Here is a 16834-nt window from a genome sequence, read left to right as displayed (position 1 = left end):
TAAAGCAGAAGAGGGTTGTTCTGTTTTTATCACACCCCTCATTTAATTTGAGCCCCTATATTGCCTAGAGCACAAGGTCAGGAGAAGGATGAATGGTAAGTTGGCTCTAAGCTCTTTCCTATGAAAGTGTTTACCTGTGATTTTGTTCCTGTTTTTAGTGTTTTTAGGTATATTTTATCCAACAAAGTTGAAGTCGAAAATTCATGGAGCATTAGGGTCAGTGCCTAGAATTATTTTTTTTTTAAGTGCTCTTCTATCAGGCTGCATTCATATTTTTTCTTGCTTAATTCTGGTTGTTTGTAGACAGAACATGAGAATCAGTGGCTTGGCCATCCAAGCTCTTCCTAAACAGAATTCTGCCAGTATGAACACTGCAGAAAATCAACAAAGACTGGAACGACTCAACCACCAAGATAACTGACATATTGCAGTTATGTCTTGCAATTGTATCAATTGTATGCAAGCACAAACAACTTTGTGTTCAGCTTTAGTCACTGTTTGAATGTCTTCTCTCTGTTTGTGAAATCTATAAAGTCAAATTTACTGTGATTTGCTGTTCATGCATCAAAAATTTATCAGGATTTTTGTATCTTGTTACGCTGGCAACTCAGATCTTACATTGGTAATCAGAGGAATGGGTTTCTTGGAGTTTTGGTTTGGGTTTTTTTCCAAAGGAACAGATGAATAAGAAGAAAGTAATGTGCCATTGACCCAAAGAAGAGGCAAGACAGCTGCACAGCTTGGGGGACAGGGGCAGACCAGATGATCGTCATGTATTTCCTTTCGGAGACAAGCCTGTTGAAAAACAAGCCATTTCTTTGTGAGACAGAAGTAAAATTCACTCTTGAAGTATGTGGAGAGCTAATTCATAGCCTTACTAAAGGAAAGGACAAGGTGAACACACTCAGCAGGACACTTACTTGAGTGCAGAGGATACTCTGAAAATACATCGACAGCGTCGTTGTGCTCATCTGACGAAAGCACTTGCAGAAGAATTATTCATAATATAAGTTTATGTCTCTACAACAGATAATGAGCCTGCAAAATGCTGCCGTTATTTTCCAACCAAAGTACAGCTAATAACAGACATATTTCAAATATAATTGTGAGACTAAAGCCAACCAATGGTAATGATGTATATCCGAAGTAAAGGACTCTTTTCTTTCTTATTGCTTTATTGACCAAGATGTTTCCCCCAGTTATTTATTTATAACGGTGATATTTTAATAATGAAGCAGCAAGGCAGCAACTTAATTTCAAATGCTTGGTTTTCTTTTGAAACTATACAGATTTTGAAGCAAAATGTCATTGACCTTCTTTCTTTAGAGTCCAAGTAGAATGCAACTGTGTAAAGGGGAGCCCTTCAGAAACAGAGAGTTTTACCACAGCAAGTTGTGAACCTGATGCTCCAAATCTGCCCAGGATAACTAATCGGACCAAAAATTCTCTTACTCTTCAGTGGAAGGTAAGGATTGCTTTACAGCCTTTAAAAGAAATACTTTAAACTCATCAGAATTGTTGTGGATTTATCAATAAAATACCCATTTATTGAAACTGAAAATTTTTGTCAAACTTATTAATTTGAGTCACAGTTCCCTGATTGGAGATAGATTTACTGGGTTAAGTGTGGGCTTGAGTAAAAAGAGAAGAATTGACAGAAAAGCAGGAGTCTTTCAAGTTAAAATTACTGAGTGCAGTACCCAATGCATTTTAAGGACTAAATTAGGAAAAAAACCATAAACATGGAACAGGCATTTGTTGTATGACGACTAAACTAGGAATGTCTTAGCAAGCGAAACAATTGCTTAAGGGGAACATTTCTTGTCTTTCACTGTTCTTCTTATGGTTTGATCCATACATGCATTATAAGAGGTCTTGTATCGAGTTAGAATTCTAATTTCCCTGTTTTCCTGTTACAGGCATCTTGTGATAATGGTTCCAAAATCCACAATTACCTTTTAGAATGGGATGAAGTAAGCAAGTTATTCTATTGTATTTTTAGTCTTCTATTTTTTTAAGCAGCTGTATGTGACTGTGCACATTAAGTTATGGGAAAATTAAGATTTCTGATTAGAGGCATGTGACAATAATGTAATTCCTGAAGCAATTATTAAAATACAGTTACTGCTCAGTGATTTTTTTCAGGGGATATAAAATAAAAGTATCCTAATTGCATGATTCTGCCATTCTTAATAGTGGCTTTTTGACTCATAGTCCAATACCATATTCAAGAGCTGACATGGAAGGGTCATTCTCTTGTAGCAGTCTTTCTTTTTTAATAAGTGGGTGGGTCAACTATGGCCCTGCAATGATCTTGCAGTCTCTACCTGGACAGCAATCCTGAGATGGTAGAGGTGCAGTATCTTCATAGCTTTTATTCTTTCAGCGCCAGGGAGCTGGGAAATGGAAAGGAAGGAAAAAAACTGCTAATTTAATACAAAGTTTCATATGCTGCTGCCTCACCATATGGAGATCCTTGAGTTATATTTAATTTCAGAAAAGGATTTTATTTCATGTTTGTATATACTTTAATTGATGGATGCATATGTATTAAGGTCAATAATATGATTAACTTATTACTTTTTAGGGAAAAGGAAATGGAGAGTTTTGCCAGTGTTATTACGGTCAACAGAAGCAGTACAGGATCACTAAACTATCACCAGCAATGGGGTACACCTTTCGGCTAGCAGCCAAAAATGACATGGGAATGAGGTAAATGCTATTACATACCTAAATATGGAAAGCATATGCATCCATGTGTGTGCTACTTTAGAAAAACATGTGGTGGCATTTAAAGAAAAAGGTCTTTTGTCCAAATGGTCTGAAAAAGAATATAAAATATATAATATTTCAGTTGGAAGAGACCTAGAGTGATCATCTAGTCCAACTGCTTAGTTAAATCACAGTATGTGATTGGATTATTCTTTTTGCAGATAGCCTTTGTGCTATTGGGATATTGTCCCTTCATCTGTCTGTTAGTCTCCTGTTACCCTGGGAAATGGAATATGACATTACCATATCAAAGAATTCTTTGGAAGTTCTAGCCCTTATTATCAATGCTTGGGATATGTGGTTCATGCTTTTAATTACTACTTTTCAGATGTTATAGAGCACCAAACTTTGTTTTGAATTTTTGAATTAATGACATGCAACTTCAGTGGAGAATATAAGTAAGAACTTGGGAAAAAATGTTTTGTGAAGTTATGCTTGCATTTCTGGGTGCATTAGTTCTTGAGTGGGCTTCTTGGTCATCAGGCAAAGTAGATGCATCTGGCTAACAATCACACTGCCAGAGCTCATCTCCTCTACAGCAGACTCCTGGTGTGTCCATGCTACCTAGCAGCACTTGGACCTTGAGCTCCTGTGGGGGCATAAAAATGGAGTTTCTCTCACCATCAAAATTGCTTTTTGTGTTTCTTTTATAAATTCAAATATTATGAACACTGTGCTGCAGCTCACTAAGGTGGTCTTATAGCATGAAATAGAGGATGTGTGCTGTGTGTCCTTTATCTGGCAGAAGGAGGTGCTTGAATTGGCCAGTGCCTGATTGGCCAGTGTTAAAGGACAGTGTAAAGAGTAGGGGGCCAGACTCAGGGTCATAATTCATGCAGGCAGAAGGAATTTGCTGCAGACTATTTAGTATGTGAAAAACACAGCTGGCTCAGAGGATCTGAAGCATGTGTAGGGAGGCTTTGGAGAGTACTCAGGGAATGCATTGCATAAGGTGCCTGTTCCTATGTCTTTTCTTAAGTACCTGCTTTGTGCTGCTGTCAGAGGACACTGTAGTGGACTAGAATGACTTTTGGTGTGCTCCAGTAGTCTTTATTACGTTACTGCCTTCTGGATGATGTTCCTGGAATTAATTATTCTCTTGTTGCTCCTGGACTTTGTCTTGTTGAGATTCAGTTGGAACTGTTAAAAATAAAGACAGGGAGGGAGCTGGCAGTTAAGCAGGGTCCAATGCTTGGGCTCTCTTCCTGTTCCCCTTTTACATCTGAGTGTAGCTGTACCCTGTAGGAATAGCTGCACATATTACAGATTCCTCCAGCGTAAGCTTTGAAGACACTGATTGGTTAAGTACCCTTCTTAAACTAATCACACTGAAAAGATTTTTAAGTTAGTATTTCATAGCCTTGTGAAGATGTGCTTTATTGTCTTTGTGGTATTATTTAATTAAGAAGTCTCTTGAAATAATATTTATTAGTGTAGAGTGCCTGTTTATCCCTTATGAAGAGTGTTGAGAACATTAGGCATCTGGAGACAGAATTTTGTCTAAATAATTTTACCAAGAAGAACAGATATTTTATCTCTAAGTTAATAATGTTTAAATTTAATTCTAACCTACATGAAATAATGGTTAAAGAAAACTGGAAAAATAATTTTTTTTTTTCAGAGATAGTACTGTACTTCTGAGGGAATTGTTTAATAGTTACTCCAATATGGCTATGGCTGGAACTCTTAGTTCATTTTGGTGTATTTTGGAGTGGTTCAAGCAAGTTTAGAGATGAAATCTTTTTAAGATGTGGGGTTTTTTACCTTATATCTACTTGAAAGGTGACTCCTTCAATAGTTTGTTTTGAAAAGAGCTACACATACTACTTGTATCTAACCTCTTCATGCTTTCTTCAGGCTCCCTATAAAATTTTAATTTTTTTAGTAAATATATTGTAGGTATCACCTGATTTCTGTTCCAGAAATTTTCTTGCTTGTGACTTCTTACAAGAAAATAAATTACTGTTCCCACAAATTTGGAAGTTTTCTCTTGTTTTTTACTTTTTCCCTTCTTGCTGCACATGTCTTTGGCAGTCCTCACAGACAATATGTTTGTTTTCTGTGCTGTCAACACTCTTGATAATATGCTGTCTGTAAGATTTTTTTCCTTTAAATGCCAAAAAATACCTCAATGCAGACCAAAATGATAACATGTGCATCACTATAATATAGGTTGAGTAAGAGAGAAATTGAAATTGAGTTATCTTTTTATTGAGATTTTTCAGGCAAGTGGGGTTCAAAACACATAAGATAGTTTACTGGTATCTTTGTTTAAGCTATACTGAGGGTTTTATTTTCAGGGCTTCCTGATAGTCACTTAGGTAATCTTTAAGTTTTACATTAAAATTACATCTTTTAAATTAGTTTCATATGGTTAAAAAAACTAGACTGGCTTTAGGCTTGTGATTCTTCAGATCTGATGTGAAGCAGCAAAGCCAGCTGAGAGCAGGCGGGTCTTTTTAGTCTAGCTGGATGCATGTCAGGCTATCTGGGCAAGCATGCTACCTGTTCACTGACTTTTGCATCCCCCTGTTTCACAGTAGCTCTTCATATGTAATTTGTTTGTATTTTCACCACAAGGTGATTCTAATCTCAATCAGATAAGGGTAGCAGTTGTGTCAGGAGATTTACAGGTATACATTCTACTTCTTTTTCTGCAATAAGACTAATTTTTATCATCTCTAAAAGTAGCTCACCACTGAATGAGACTGTTCTATTATTTTATGGATCTCTAGAGAAACCATAGTAAGCTCAGAACACATCAGCAAAGTTTGTTTTGAAGTCTTGCCTAAATGTTTTTATGCCTTCATGTTTTCACTTTGAAAAGGAAGGACACTGTGGCGTTAGTATATTATTGCATATAGAGCTTTAGTGTTTTAGAATACTGAGTTAATATGAAAAAGCAAAACGTTTTGGTTAGCAAAACATTTTAATTATATCATACAAAGGAATCTTTCAATTATCAACATGTTAACATTGTTCAGATATTTTGTTACTGACGGACTCATGGGCAAGTTAAGTTGTTTACATGTAAGAGCTTGCAATTTCCGTTGTGCATATCTCCAAGAAACTGTCATAGCTGTGTTTAGTAAGAATTTTGGTTTTTAGCTATTAATTATTGTGTCTAGTTAGTTTACATACTGTCTGTTTTAAACAGTGATTTTAGTGAAGAAGTCCTGTATCATACCTCAGGCACTGCCCCAACCACACCAGCAAGTCCTTTGCTGATTAATGCTGGAGTTACTTGGTTATCCCTTCAATGGACAAAACCCTCAGGAACACCATCAGATGAAGGAATCTCATATATATTAGAGATGGAGGATGAGAACTCAGTAAGTTTAGAATACTTATTCTCACTATATTTGATACATTATTGTATTAGTGTAGCAATGATTATTTTTGCTAGAATATTCTACAAGGAATTGTATTTTCTGAAATTAAGCTAATGACTTGTCATTGCTGTGGCCAGGCCACCTAGCTTTCTTCTTTTAATTGTGTTTAGTGTTATTAAGCCCCATTTCAGCAAAGACTTTTAAATTGGTTATAACTTTGTGAATCTGTGTGTGCAAGTTAAGCCTTGTAAGAGCTGGAGCAAAGCAATTGCATCATGAAGTATGGTCCCTCTAGATTCATTTCAGACTAACAACATTTGCTTTAAAATCAGTACTGTTCTACCCTTTGAAAGTGTTAGGTAAAATTTCCAGTGGCACTGTATATGTCTTTCTTAGTGATGTTTAGTCCTCTCCTGATTGGAAAATGGTTAATGAATTTGCACTGCTTTAAAAAAAAATTGTGTTTGCACAATGAAGGCACTCTTATTATTTTGTCAGAGAAGCATAATAATTACAGTTTGAAACAGTAATTTATTTGTATGAAGTGTGTTAGATCCTCTGGTGTGCAAAGATAATGTTTCAAATAATCCTCTTTAATTCTGCAGGGATATGGTTTCAAGCCAAAATATGATGGTGATGATCTTACCTACACGGTGAAGAATTTGAGGCGTAGTACAAAATATAAATTTAGGGTAAGATTTTTTTCATATGTTTGGGCACCAGACAAGTTTGAGATTGACTCAGAAGTGGGGAGGGCCTTTTTTAAGGAAAACAGAATTTGATGCCAATTTCTCACAATTTCAATCTCTTAAAACTGTTGGCTGAACACCTGATTATTTTTTCTGCTGAAGCAATAAGAACCTCTGCAAGGGTGTAACACAGTTGCAGGTGTCTTGAAATTCCAAGTTAAAAGTACATGTTCTTAACAGCCAGGGGTTTTTATTTGGCTGATTTGTTTCATGTCCATGGGTGATATTACTTATTGTAGCTATGGATTCTTTGATAGTAAACACGATGGAGGTGTTTGGGTAGGGAGCAGCCTTGATTAAAAAAAATTGTTAGGAAGTCATCCATATTACTGTGGTGCAGAGCCTGTTCTAATAAGCTTGAGGGCTGAACTTTTAGTTTGGGAAGAATTCTGGCCAAACTATGAGCTTTTGGGTGTGGTTAAAAGGTAGAAAGAAGCATACTGGCCCTAGGAAGGTGATCAAATATCCACCAAGGACTACAAGAACTTTGCCAGGACAGGCAGAGTTGAAGTAAAGAAAGCTTAGGATCAACTAGAACTGAAATTGGCCAAAGATAACAAGAATGACATAAAATGCTTCTTCAGATATGTGAGAAGTAGAAGCTCAAGGAATACATACGGAGGCCATTCCTAAGCAAGGCAAAGAGGCAAGTTACTAATAATGCCAATAAAGCAGAAGTTCTCAGTACCTTCTTTGCCTCTGCCTTGCCAGCATAACTGGATCCCAGATCACAGGATAAGGTAGTTGCGACAAGGCTGGAGTTTGCTGTCTTGGAAGGGCACAGTCTGTATCTGGATCTGAAGAAAAGTGGCTGACATTGCTGCAAGACTCCTATCTATAACATTTGAAAAGTTGTGCAGGTCAAGGTATATCCCTCGTGTCTGAAAGAGGGCAAATGTAATACCCCCCATCTACAAGAGGGGCCCAAAAGAGGACCCAGGGAGCTACAGACCCATTAATCTTACTTCAGTCCCTGGAAAATAAATGGAAAAGTCTTCCTAGGAAATACTACAAACCAGACAAAGCAGGCAGTTGGGAATAGCCTACACCAAATGTAAATGATGGCTGACTAGACTGATCATGTTCTACATCAAGGTAACACTTCCAGTTGGTCCAGGGAGATCAGTGGATGTTCTTTACCTGAACTTCAGCAAGCATTCAGCAGTTTCCTACAGCCTTCTCCCTGGCCAAATTGGCAAGACACAAACTGGATAGGTGGTATGTGAGGTGAATAGAAAACTGGCCAACAGGCCACGCTCACAGGGTGGTGATCAATGGTTTCTAGTCAGTCTGGCAGCCTGTCTGAATTAGGAGCTCCTAGGGATAGGAGGCCCCATGCTGTTCATTTTCACAACTGATCTTGAGGAGGGGATTGAAAGTACCCTCACCAAGTTTTCTGGTGACACCACACAGAGTGGTCAGATGAACACATCAGAAGGCAAAGCTATCTTACAGAAACACCTGGACAGCTAGAAGAGTGAGGTAGCAAAAATAGTATGAAGTTCAACAAAGACAAGTGCCAAGTTCTGCACCTGGGCTGGAATAACGAAGGAGCCCGCTATAGGCTTGGAGCAACCTTGCTGAAAGGGACCTTCAGGCAAACTGGATCCTGGTCTGACTCAATAGTGGCATTGCTAGCAGAGATTAGAGATCTTCCCTGTATTCAGCTTGTGTCAGATCACATCTGGAGAACTGTGTCCAGTTCTGATCTGCACAATTCACAAAAGACAGGCAGAGTGGGAGTTGGTCCAAAGGAGAGTCACAAAAATTATAAAAGGGCTGGAGAACCTGCCCTTTAATGAAAGTCTAAAGGAATTACGTATTTTCTCATTGGAGAAGGCTGAGAGGGGCCTCATCACAGTTTGCCAGTACCTAAAGCCTGACCTACAGAGAGGAGGGAGGTTCTCCCTTCACAGGAAGCCCCCTTGAGATGGCAAGGGGCAGGAGTTGCAAGGTGCACTGGAAGGGATTTCATCTTGGTAGAGGAAAGAAATTTTCCACAGTGAGATGTAATCGCTAGAACAACCTCCCTAGAAATGTAGTGGAATCCCCACCGCTGGATGATTTCAAAATGTGACTGGAGAGTGTATTAGATAATCTCATCTAGGCTCACTTCCCCCTGAAGGGTTTAGCCAGATGATCTTTCAGGTCCCTCCCAGCCTGGGCTATTCTATGTTCTCAGTTACTCTTGAGTAGTTGCTTGGGTTTTGGAACAAAGCTAAAGACATGTTTGACAGTATGAATTGCAGAATCATTTTGGTTGAAGAAGACCTGTAAGATCAAGTCCAACTCTTAAACCCAGCACTAAGCCACGTCCCTAAGCAACATATCTGCACATCTTTAAAATACCTCCAGGGGTGATGACTCAACCACTTCGCTGGGCAGCCTTGCCAATGATTGACTGCTCTTCCTGTGAAGCAATTTTTCCTAATATTCAATTTACACTTCTGGTGGAATTTGAGGCAGAGTCAGAATAACCTCATCTGTCTGCAAGTGAAAAATATTGATAGCTGTTGTCACACATACACCTAAAATACTAAGGAAGAATACTAAGTAAAATACTTAGGGAAAAATTGGGAACTGTTGAAGAACAGCTTCTCTTTGCAATATGAGTGGCAATAGTTTAAGCGTTGGTTGATTTGTTTTGAGTTAACACTAAAGCATGTAAATACTCCTTTTCAGATGATATTTTGCACTTCTGAATATGATTTTGTTGGGATTTTTGCATAACTTAGTATTTAAATAATTTCAAATATACAGTATGTTTCTAGCACTATTATGGCTACACATGAACTAAAGAGTAGCTACTTCTCTTGAAACTAGCTTTTGCAGGACATGAACATAGTCTTCCTTTGAAAGTAATACTACACATGATTTATACTCATAACTAGTAAATGTATAGTTACTTAAACATCCTAAGTTTCTCATTAAAATAAACTCCAGTGTTTATACCCTATTTTTATTAGCAAAACAATAAACAGAAGTCTGTTCACGCATTCATGGAACATAAAGGAGAAGCAAATGTTATGTTGATGAGGTCTTTAATTTTTATTATACAGAGGAAAGACTTAATTAGTAGTAATATTCCTTAAGGCTTTTGAAAGAAACTTTATAACCATTGGAAACCTTATTATAATACGTAAATGCTAACTGCCTGTTTAAATTGATTTGTAAGGGCACAAAGACAACCAGATGATTATTAATCCTGTAAACTGTATTGGGAGACTTAATGTCTGAGAGACATGTTAGCTTGCATTTCCTCTTCTCAGTCTCCTAACATCACTGCTATCATTTAGATTCTGCTCATTTTTAACACAGATATAAAAGCTGAAAAAACCTCTTTCTTTTCCCCTTTTTTATTTTTCCTAGGTGGTTTAGCTTTTTACTAAACTAAACTACAAAGTAAAGAGTAACAAGAATTTGTTTTCCTAGAATCACAAAAAAGTCTAGGTTGGAAGGGACTCTTAGTGATCATCTAGGTCAAATTTGTGTAGAAAGCCAGGCCGTATCTTAGGCAGTTCAACCCTGTCCCAGCCCTGTTGAGCTGGGATTTCACTACTCCAGCAAGGATGATTCAACCACTTCTTTGCGCTGTCTGTTCTAATGGTAATTAATTTCTTTTCTTATATCCAGCTAGAATTTCCTCTAACACACTTTGTGTCTGCTGGCTCTTGTCCTGTCATTACAGATCCTTTGGAAGGCAATGTCTTCATCTTTTCTGTAAATGTCTCTTAGATGTTGGAAGGCTGTGATTAGATCCTTCCCAATAAAACTTCATTTTACTCAGGCAGAATAAAACAAAGCTTTTTTCCAGTGTCAGGTTCTCTAATCCTCTGATCATCATGCTGACCCTCTTCTGAACTCTTTCCAATTTCCCAGTGTCTCTTGAACTGGGAGGAACAAAACTGGACACAGTATTCCAAGCATGATTTTAAAAGTGCTGAGTAAAATGACATAATTAAATCCTTTGATCTGCTGGGTGAATTCTTACTGATGCAGCCCATGAAACAATTTGGTTTTGCTACTGCCAGTATGCTTTGCTGATTAATTTGGCTTGCTCCTACTCAAATGCCAATGTCCTTCTTAGCAGAGCTGAAAAAAGAACTGGGTAGAGTCAGACCCCAGACTGCACTGGTGCTGGTATTATTCCATCCCAGGTGCAAGACTCTATCTTTGTCCAAAGCTCATCCAGTTCTTGTTCGTGCAATATTTCAGCCTATCAAAGTCTGTATGATGGCTCTTCCCTCCAGCATATGTTTGTCTTCTCCTAGTTTGGTGCTATATGCAAATCTGGGAGCATCACTCGCTCCTGTCATCCAGATCACTTCTAAGGATAATGAATAGAATCTGACATTGGATTGGCTGCTGAGGAAATCCACTCATGAGCCGCTGCTAATTTTTGTTCAAACCATTAGCCAACACTCTTTGAGCCTAGCATTCTGTCAGGTTTTCTACAGCCATCTTGTGGTCCATCTGTTCTATGTTAAGCTTGTCTACATAGATGTTGTGGAGATCAAACTAAAATTAGGCTAGGTGATGTCCCCAGCTCTCCCCTATTTGTTAAGCAAGTTGTTTCATCATGGAAGCACTCAGGTTGTTAAACACAATTTACCCTTGACAAATAAAATTCCTTGTCCTTCACATGACTTTCATGACAACCTTTGCCATAATGATCCTTGGGACTGAAGAGTTTATAAAATCCCTTTGCTGTTGTTAATGCAACTTACCCATATAAATACTTCTTCTATCTCAGTATTTTTGTAAAAGAAGGTGCTGTACTAGCATGGGAGGAATTTTTTTAAGGATTTGGTTTTTTCTGGCAATTTGCATGCATTAATATTTTCAGTATAGTGATTGTTTAACTGTGGGACTAAGGAAAATGTAAAATGAATGTGTATAATAACTAGCTTTTGTGTAAATTTGTTATGTGTCTGTCTATATATACAACATAAATTAATTTGTCCTTACCATAAACAGTGAATAGCATACCACTATCCAATGTGTTTATAGTATTTCATATATATTTGCAGGTCATTGCTTATAATTCAGAAGGGAAAAGCAGTCCAAGTGAGACAGTGGAGTACATTACTTGTCCAGATAAACCTGGAGTACCTTCAAAACCCACAGTGAAAGGAAAAATTCATGCACAGAGTTTTAAAATAATCTGGGGTAAGAATGTTTTCCAGCTCTAATTGGAGTATTTCTTCTGTATTTTTAATATATATTATATATAAAAAATGGTTTTTATACAGAAGGTCAGGTTTTACTTTAGTAACACTTCAGTCAACTGAGCTAATATGATCCATTTATATTGAGAAATGCTGTCTCAAAATACTTAGTGTGGCAGTACAGCTAATTATATGGGAAAAATAATATACCAACTGTGATAGGGACTGTTATTGCAGAGGACTGCAACTCTTCAAAAAGTGCAGTTAATTGATGTTCTAAGAAGTTCTGTTTCCCTGGCACAAAAAGTAGTTGCATGTCATTCTGGATTCTTATTGAAAGAGAAGATTGAAGTTCAACCTGTATCTTCAAGCTATATGGTTTTGAGAGATAAATTTTTATTTGCTAAGGATGTTGAGAAACTTTTCCTTAAGCTCAGGAATTTTTAGCCTTATGCTGTAAAATAGGAGAAGGTTAAACAGTACTGTGCCATGCAGTGCTTTAGCAGAAAATCAAACAGTAAAATACTACATTTATTGTCACTTCTCCCCTGTTTCCATTTAATAATGCTTTTAATTCTTTAGCATCAGTAATAAGAAACTTACTTGAAGAGTACAGATAGTACTCAGCAGGTCCAGCCTTGTATCTTCCCAGAGTGCTTTGCTACCTCAGGACTTGATACTTGATCTTTTATGTACAATGCATAATGTATTAAGTTATTGAAAATACCTGATTTGTGTATCAAAAACGATCTAAAATATCAATTTATATAAAACTGTTAATTGTCTTTATTTGGAACAGTGATGCTCTTTCTATGTGGTAATTATAGTGACAATTTTATTTTCCATTTGGAATAATTTCCTTCCAACCAAAAAAGTGCTATCTGCCATCTAAGTCTCATTTTATTCAGCTGGCATTTTATGATACATAACCCTTGCCTAAGAGCCAACATAATTTCATCCAGCACAAGCATAATGTGATGTTTAGGCAGGAGTACCCTTCTGTGTTGAAGTATAATGCTGTCTTTATATTTGTTCAAAATGTTGTTTCACATTACTTTAAATTTGCTGTTTTCTAAGTCATCTTTGAGAAAAACAGTATTAGGATAATATGTCAAAGAAAGGTCTGTAGATTTGTATCTTGTACATGAATACTGTACCGGGGGGGGATAGTGCACTCAATTTCTAGTGATATTGGAAGTTAAGAGATAAGTCTTAAGTGTAGAGCTCTTGACTATTTTATTCTGTCCCAAAATAGTTAGGTTTTTGAAATTCTGTCCTTAAATTTCAAAATATTTTTATATACAAATCCGTATGATAATGGTCCCAATTACATTAGAGTCTGTGACCCTGAATCCATGCTCAGGCACTTAAGACTGAAATGTTTGTTGTGGCATCTCCCAGGGGTGATTCCCTTGTCCCTTCTCCTGTGTAGAGTGTTCAGAAGGGCTGAGAGCTTTCACACAACAGGACTTGGAATGATTTGCTGCTGCCCTGGACTAGTATGCTCTCTGTCTAAATAAGCACCCATCTCCGGCTGTCTGTTAATTTTGCCATTGGGAAATCCTCCCCAAAAGCTATAAAGCCATTTAACTTACCTCACTTAGTTGGAATATTGCTGTTTTTTATAGATCCACCAAAAGACAATGGGGGAGCAGCAATACATACATATGTTGTGGAAATGTCTGAAGGCTCAAGTGGTAAGTATTAGGATCATACATTGGCATTCACTTGTGTGGGGATTTTTTCCTGTCTCTGTATGCATGTGGGAAGAAATAAAATGTGTATTATGACTGGGAAAGTTATTGCCAGGGATTGACATCAAAAAGAAAATAGAAGCACATTGATGCTTGTACATAAGAAGTTCTTTTTCTCTGATTTAGAAAAGAGAGATGCCACAAAATTCTGTGACGCAAGAGATGCTTTTTGTTTAACTTACTAATTAGGTCTGTTCAGTTTTGGAAATGAAATTACACACTTGAGACATTTTAGGGCAAGAAGACAGGGACATGTAGCTTTGTTGTCTGCATGGCTGATGAAAGAAAAGCTTGTACTCCATTTATCACTATTAAAAGAGAACAATGATGCATCTGGGGTAACTTTCTGCTATTTGCTTTTCTGTTCTTTCGTACAGAAAGGAAACTGACAGAATTTCTATCTAAATTGGACATAAACCTATCTTGCTAAATTATTTAAAAATCTAATTAAGTAGCCTTGTTGAGTTCAGAAACATAGTTACATCAAAAATGAAAGTTTAAACTTCTCAGTGCCGTGTCAGATTAAGACAGGATTGCCCCCAGATATGATGGAAACCCTTTCAGGCTGTTTGTCTATTGCTTTCCTCTCTCTGTCACATGTCCACATTAAGCCACTTTGGAATGATGCACCCAAGCTTTTCATGCAAATTTAGTGAGCTTTGCATTATGTTTCATTCCCAGCCTTCTAAATTCTGTGGTGTATCGAGTTGTTGGAGATTTAATTAAAAGTCCCCAGGTTCCCTGCTTAATATCTTAAAAAGAAAGACAGAATGCTCAAGAGTTTCTGATTTAAGAGTAGCAAATAATGGAATCAGAATTTCATATTATTCTGGGCCATTCAGGAACACAGGAACAAACTTCACCAATTGCAAACTATAGTTACAGCCTGCAAAATGATAATGTAATTTGAAGCTTGTTTTCCATGAAAAATTTTACTTTTGTATCTTTCCTGTTTATTTGGTAATGATGTTGAATGTGCTTGCTGACCAAGTAAGTTCTTTTCTAGTTAAGGTAAATCCCAAATAAGGAAGCTATTTCACTTCAGCAGATCTACATGTAAGAAACTTTCTGAAATTATAGAATCTTCCAGGAAATTCAAACCAGTCTCAATTTCTATTTTTTTTTTCATAAACATCACGCACACACTTATTTTAGTGAAATTTGGATACCTGCTGTGGCTGGTACTGAAGTGTGGCAAATTCCACTTTGGCTCACTGCACACTTATTCCTAACCTTTCAGGAAACAAGTGGGATACAATATACAGCGGAGCCGCGAGGGAACACGTGTGTGACCGACTAAATCCGGGCTCTTCCTACCGGTTACGTGTATATTGCGTTGGGGAAGGAGGACAAAGCACGGTAATATCAGCTAATATTTTTATTAAATAAAATTCTCTCTGTAAGAAAATCTGGTCCAGTAGATATTTAAGCAAATGTTGTGCAGAAGTGCCGAACAAAATAGCCATAATTAGAACATCAGAGAAGTTTCAGTATTGCTGCACAGTGGTTTGAGTTTCTGCTCATTTGTTAACGAAAAATATTTGAGTATTCTTTCCTGATATATTTTGTTTGACGTGATAGTCTTATTTACAGAAACAGACACTTTTCCTATGTGATACATTAATACAATGTTATTTATTAAGGCCTATCCCAGTATAGCAGTTTAAGAAGGGTACTTGAAAAGGCTCCCCATGGAATTGGTCACAGCACCAAGCATAACAGAGTTCACGAAGCATGTGGACAATGGTTTCTCACATAGTGTGATTCTTGGGGCTCTCTTGGGCCAGGAGCTGGACTTTAATGATCCTTGTAGATCCCTTCCAGCTCAGAAGATTCTGTGATTCTATGAATTTAATATATTTCCTACTTGTCTGAGTAGCCAAGTTAGCCCAGCAGGCAGGGGAAGAAGTCTTCACTCAAGCTTTACAGGGTTATGCATCCCTTGCTCTCTCAAGCACAGTTAAAATGCTTAGATTGCCCTGCTTTTCAGTATTCCCACACAATTTGCTGTGCCATACTATTCTCCTTTACACACACACATTACACACACACACATGTGCACTGTCAGTTCTGTGGTGTAGTTCAACTGCTAGTGCCAAAATGTCTTGCTGTATTTGCTCTGCCTTCTCGGCAACATGTGTAACAAAGCCAGCCCTGGCTCTCTGCGGACTTCCAGCAGGGCTTTCCTGTCAAGCTGCTCTCACGAACATCTTAAAGCCTTCCATTCTTGGTGTGTGTGATTTCTACCCAGCCCTGCCTTGTGACATGAAATGTATGTGCTCTTCCTCCACATAGAAGTCTCCTGCAAGGATAACCTTGACTCCAGCCACCTTGCCTTAGGAATAAATCTGGACTCCTTCAATGCTGGTTGGCTTGCAGTGCTTTCCCAGTCATCAGTCCACAAGTCTTTGGAGACTTTTGTTCTGCCTTTTGTTCTGTACTTTCCTACAGCCCAACCCCATGATTTTAGAATTAACTTTAAGTACCAAAGAGAAGATAATTTCCAGAAAGTTCTTATGCTTTCTGAAGGTGTCAGAAATCAACAGAAAATCTATGAAGATGTAATTAACTCTGCTGCAGCTTCTCATTAACATATGCAAAACTTTTAAGTAGCAGCAGTTGTTCAGTGCAACAATATATTCAAAGGAGCTGAAAAGCAGCAGATCATCCAGTCCACTCTTTCTTGAACACACATAGAAACCAGTTGTGAAATGAGATTCTGAGATTCATTTCTTCTGTAAACCTGAAGGCTTTCCAACTTCCTATTTGTTCTGTATCAAGCTGAAGCTAATAACCCTCATTGTCTCTGCTCACTTCTGTCTGCAGCCAGAACAGTCAGTGCCATCTGCTGCATGTGTTATGTTCTTAGGTAATTTTTGCCCAAACTTCAAATCAGAGGTGGAAACTTGTTGCTCATTAGGTATTGCTAAGCAATGAAAAAGTTGAAATATCTTTTTTTTCAATTTCTTCTGGTTGACACTTCTGCCCACTTTGCCTTCTGAGAGGTTTTTCCATGGAAAGTACATAACCCTTAGAGTAAGGGTTTAGAACTCATTAAA

At 37.6% G+C, this 16834-nt stretch overlaps 1 protein-coding gene across 3 annotated transcripts in view; it reads left to right on the top strand.

Annotated features, from left to right (window-relative positions):
- Window positions 1–16834, top strand: part of FNDC3A (fibronectin type III domain containing 3A) — a 111058-nt gene that overhangs the window by 81269 nt on the left and 12955 nt on the right. For all 3 annotated transcript variants that reach the window (XM_058800542.1, XM_058800541.1, XM_058800543.1), the window contains exons 10-17: window positions 1327–1465; window positions 1920–1973; window positions 2588–2712; window positions 5930–6104; window positions 6710–6796; window positions 11884–12022; window positions 13650–13718; window positions 15016–15134. In XM_058800542.1, coding sequence (XP_058656525.1) covers window positions 1327–1465; window positions 1920–1973; window positions 2588–2712; window positions 5930–6104; window positions 6710–6796; window positions 11884–12022; window positions 13650–13718; window positions 15016–15134 — 907 coding nt within the window. The remainder of the gene's footprint in view (window positions 1–1326; window positions 1466–1919; window positions 1974–2587; window positions 2713–5929; window positions 6105–6709; window positions 6797–11883; window positions 12023–13649; window positions 13719–15015; window positions 15135–16834) is intronic.

The sequence above is a fragment of the Ammospiza caudacuta genome, chromosome 2, assembly GCF_027887145.1.
Source record: "Ammospiza caudacuta isolate bAmmCau1 chromosome 2, bAmmCau1.pri, whole genome shotgun sequence".
NCBI classification, from domain to species: Eukaryota; Metazoa; Chordata; class Aves; order Passeriformes; family Passerellidae; genus Ammospiza; species Ammospiza caudacuta.
Note: the sequence above shows the minus strand (reverse complement) of the source record. Positions and strands in the feature narration are given on the sequence as shown.